This window comes from Lactuca sativa, chromosome 4 (genome assembly GCF_002870075.4).
Source record: "Lactuca sativa cultivar Salinas chromosome 4, Lsat_Salinas_v11, whole genome shotgun sequence".
Taxonomy (NCBI): Eukaryota; Viridiplantae; Streptophyta; class Magnoliopsida; order Asterales; family Asteraceae; genus Lactuca; species Lactuca sativa.
The window spans coordinates 263,453,806-263,457,802 of NC_056626.2; the positions used below are offsets into that span (position 1 = coordinate 263,453,806).

Consider the following 3,997-nt stretch of genomic DNA (forward strand, 5'->3'; position numbering starts at 1 on the left):
GTATGCCCAATTTTGCTTTAGTCCATTCTCTTAGTCTTAACCTGTTAAGACCTTCACACATTTCTCAGATCTGGACTCCCTATCATCTCTTACTCCATAAAGTTAGTGACTTTAAGCCTTTGCATGGCTGATAAGGTCATAAACACATAAAACTCTTATTCTCTTAACTCAAAATGCTAAAATCTCATGCATGGGATGGTTCTCACATTCAAGACCTCATTTTTATGGATCCTCTCCAGTAGAAACACTTAAAAGGACAAACATTAAGCTGTGGAGTGCAACAACTCATAAAGCCACAAGCTTTGGGACCAAAAGCCCTAAAATGGACCATATCATGCACAAAACAAAAATGATGGGAAAGCTTTGAGCTTTATACCTCCAAATGATGCTCCTACCATAGAAAAGTTCAGATCCAAAGCCTGGACTCCAACTCTATTCTTTTCCATGCTCCTTCTTCACTCCAAAAATCCCACAATAACACTTATAAGCTCACAATGGTCGCACACAAGTTCAAGAACGAGGATCAGGGTTTAGGAGGGTTTATTCACTGAGGATGGTGGCCAAAAATGAGGTCATCTTATTCTTTATATAGGGATACTCCTCTCAATTAGGGTTTTCTTTTGTGCCTAGTACGCCCAACATACTAGGTGGCTCTGCTTAAAAGTCACCCGCATAAGTATGCTAAGCGTACACACACGTACACCCAACGTACTCCGCTGTCATCATTTTCAACTAAAAGACTTATCTTGCCAAATCATCAAACTGCCATCGCTTCCTCGATATAACCCCGATTCCCACGAACCTCAAACCCACGGATAGGTGATATGATGCCCTAAGCTCCTAGCAACTCGTCACAACCCCGAGACTCCCTCATGCCCGGTTTGCAGCCCACAAACCTTAATCACAGACGATCTGAAACAGGATGTTACAGGATACTCTAATATTTAATCTATTTTGAAAACAAACTGTAATAATTTAATGGTTTTAAATGTTTTAAATTGGTTTGAATTTTTGGGATGTTACAATAATATACCATTAATGCTTTTAGGAAACTTTTATTGGCATATTTTATTTTTGTGAAATTAATAAGTTGGTATATTACTAACAAAAAATATAAAATGTCACTAAAACTAGTAAAGTGCCATAAAAAAACATAAATTAGTGGAACAAAAACTAAATGCTATTAAAAACGTGTAACACTAAATGACAATTTGTTTGTTGTGCTACCAAGGGTAAGCCGATTTTCAATGGAAACAATACCGAGTAGCAAAGCAAAAGCCATGAAGCCGAACGAAACGGAAACACTTAAACCCATTTTTTTAACGACAAACTTTATTAAGGAAGACCCCAACTAGAAAGTGACTAGAAGGGAAACTAACAAACAACAGACAACATAAGAGTTATAAAGCACAATTTCAAGTACAATTTCAGATACAATGAAATGGAAATGCACTACGATGTTGGCTAACTGGTTCCAATTAGCGAACACCGTAGCACATTAGCCACCATAAAAGCCGATTAGCCGCAGCTGGAAACTAACCATTGTTCCTAACCCCTGTGCTGATTTAATATTTATAATAATTTGTTTCGTGTCTAACTGCGAATTTGTTTGTCATTATAGGCCTACAAACAGTTCAACAGTTCCACTTGATATAAATTAACATCATTAATTAACTTTCATTAAGATAAGTCAAATAATGAGAACGGATGAAAACCAAATCATCTACCGAACGTTAATCTGCAAATTCATATAACAAAATTTAATTTAATTCAAAATCAACTCACCCAGCAGCAAAGACTGCTTCTGTTTACATAACTAGAATAAAAAAATATAATATATAATATCATACAAAGAATTGAAGTGTAATCCAACACCCACAATCGGTGTGTTTAGTAATCTAATAGTATACAGCCATCTGGAGCTTCGCCTGAGTGGACAGCCGAGATTTTTTTGCAGGGTGAGGGCTTTCCACCTCCTCATCGGCATATTCTGAGAAACTATTTTCCGGCAAGGTCGGCAAATTCAAGTCAAAACCGCGTTGACTATGAGAGGAAGAGGTGACGCCGGGGCTGACGTGTCCACCGCCAACCGTACCTTCGTAGTGACACCTCTTATGCCCACCCAACGCTTGTCCGGTGGAGAAACACCGGTGGCAGATAGAACACTCGTGACTCCTCCCACTACCGCTAGTTGATGCAGTAGTTGAGGTGGTTGTGACGGAGGAGGGTTGCTCCATCACGTCACCTCCACCGGCGTTGTTCTTCCTGTGACTAGCTTTATGGCCACCGAGAGCCTGATAACTACTAAAACCCTTGTCACACACGTTACACTTGTAACTAGTTTTCGAATCCTGTAGATGACTCCTTTTCTCTGGTGGAACGACTGTAATTCTCCGGCGAATTGGTGGAGGAGTAGAATCAGACCCACGAGCTAGAAGCATGAGACATAGAGCGAGGTACTCTTCCTCAGTAGGCGGGTGATCAGTTCGGGGACGTTTTGATCGTTTTCCTTTAGTCCATGACTCCAAATGGCGAAGATGATTGAAGGAATCCTGACGGAATAAAGGAGCAGGTCCGGGAGTTGGAGAATTCAGAGCTTCAAGCGCCATTAGAGAGATGAAGAAAGTTACAGAGAAAAGAGAGAGAGATGGAGGTGTGAATTGAGTGAAGAGAATTTTGGGGGTATTATAAAAGGGTGAGGGGTGGGAGGGAAGTTGCGTGAGGAGTGTAGAGGTTTGAGTGCCAAATGGAGTGAAGTCGGTTATGAATGTTCGCGTGTTGTTGGGGAGAGTTGTGTGCGTGTAACAAGTAAGAAACGACTGGCCACCCAACTATCTCATATAAGTCATATAATTAATTAATTACAAGGGGTTTGCCACCGGATCCATTATGTTCAGTCGCTTTATGTAATATTACATATATGATTAAAGTCAACAACTTAGAGGTTTAGCCAAATCACATGTGAAAGGGTATTTGTTTTTATAATATTCATCTTAGCCTACTACCCATTCACAAGTCAACACCATATCATATAATTTTACCATTTAATTTATTTAACTATAAATCCACATAATGCAAAATTGTAATAAATATCAAGTAGATATTTCCACTCATTTGCCATTTGACTAAACCATACAATATAGATACAACTTTAAAGATCAAAGAGCTTTTATGTTAAGAACATGTATTTGTTAGATCATTTCCAACCTACTTTCATTTTTTTTAAATGGAGTAAAAGATGGGTTAAATAATGTTTCATCTTCGATCTTATTTTATTTTTTATTCCAAAAAGTATATTTATAATAAATTCTACTTTTTTAACTTACATAAATTGTTAAACACACCAGCTCTACTAATTTAGTTTTAACAAATATATAATTTATACTTTTTCATTACAATAATATGAATAAACCAAATTATATTTATAATACATTTATAAATAAATATTATACATGCATTTATAAAGATAAATATTATACATGATTTTGTAAATACATTATCGTGTTTCGTGATTTTAATATTAATTAAATTTTAATATGAATTCAATAAATAAAAATAATTTTATATTTATGATTCATTAATATAATTTATTATATAAAAAAATATTATAGATATTAAATATTATATTTAAATTAAATTAATAGATAAAACAAACTAGAAATGTATAAATATATAAAAACGAGAGATTAAACCCAACAACTGAAATGACATCCCTATATTTGGAGATATGAACAGTATTACCACATATATTGGGTAATACTATTCATATCTCCAAATATGGGGGAAGAAATGGAATAGGATTGGAGAAAAATGGAGGAGAAAATAGAGGAAAAAATGACATTTGAGGGTGGGTTGGAGATGCCCTTAGTCATAACATATTCGGATGTAACTAAACTGCAATAGTCGTATTTAAGATATTTTGTTACATGTGGACTAATAGGGTAGATGACCAATCGTACATGTACCGTCCTCGGACAATAGTTCCCGCTCGGGAATA

At 36.0% G+C, this 3,997-nt stretch overlaps 1 protein-coding gene across 1 annotated transcript; it reads right to left on the reverse strand.

The window, feature by feature from the left end:
• Positions 1-1,751: 1,751 nt before the first annotated feature.
• Positions 1,752-2,740, reverse strand: LOC111904452 (zinc finger protein ZAT10). Its single transcript, XM_023900218.3, has one exon. It carries the CDS (start codon positions 2,607-2,609, stop codon positions 1,899-1,901), a length of 711 nt encoding a protein of 236 aa, XP_023755986.1. The 5' UTR covers positions 2,610-2,740; the 3' UTR covers positions 1,752-1,898.
• Between the last annotated feature and the right edge of the window lie 1,257 nt (positions 2,741-3,997).

Coding starts and splice junctions, on each gene's coding strand:
- LOC111904452 (XM_023900218.3), bottom strand. CDS start 2,609: ATGGCGCTTGAAGCTCTGAATTCTCCAACTCCCGGACCTGCTCCTTTA.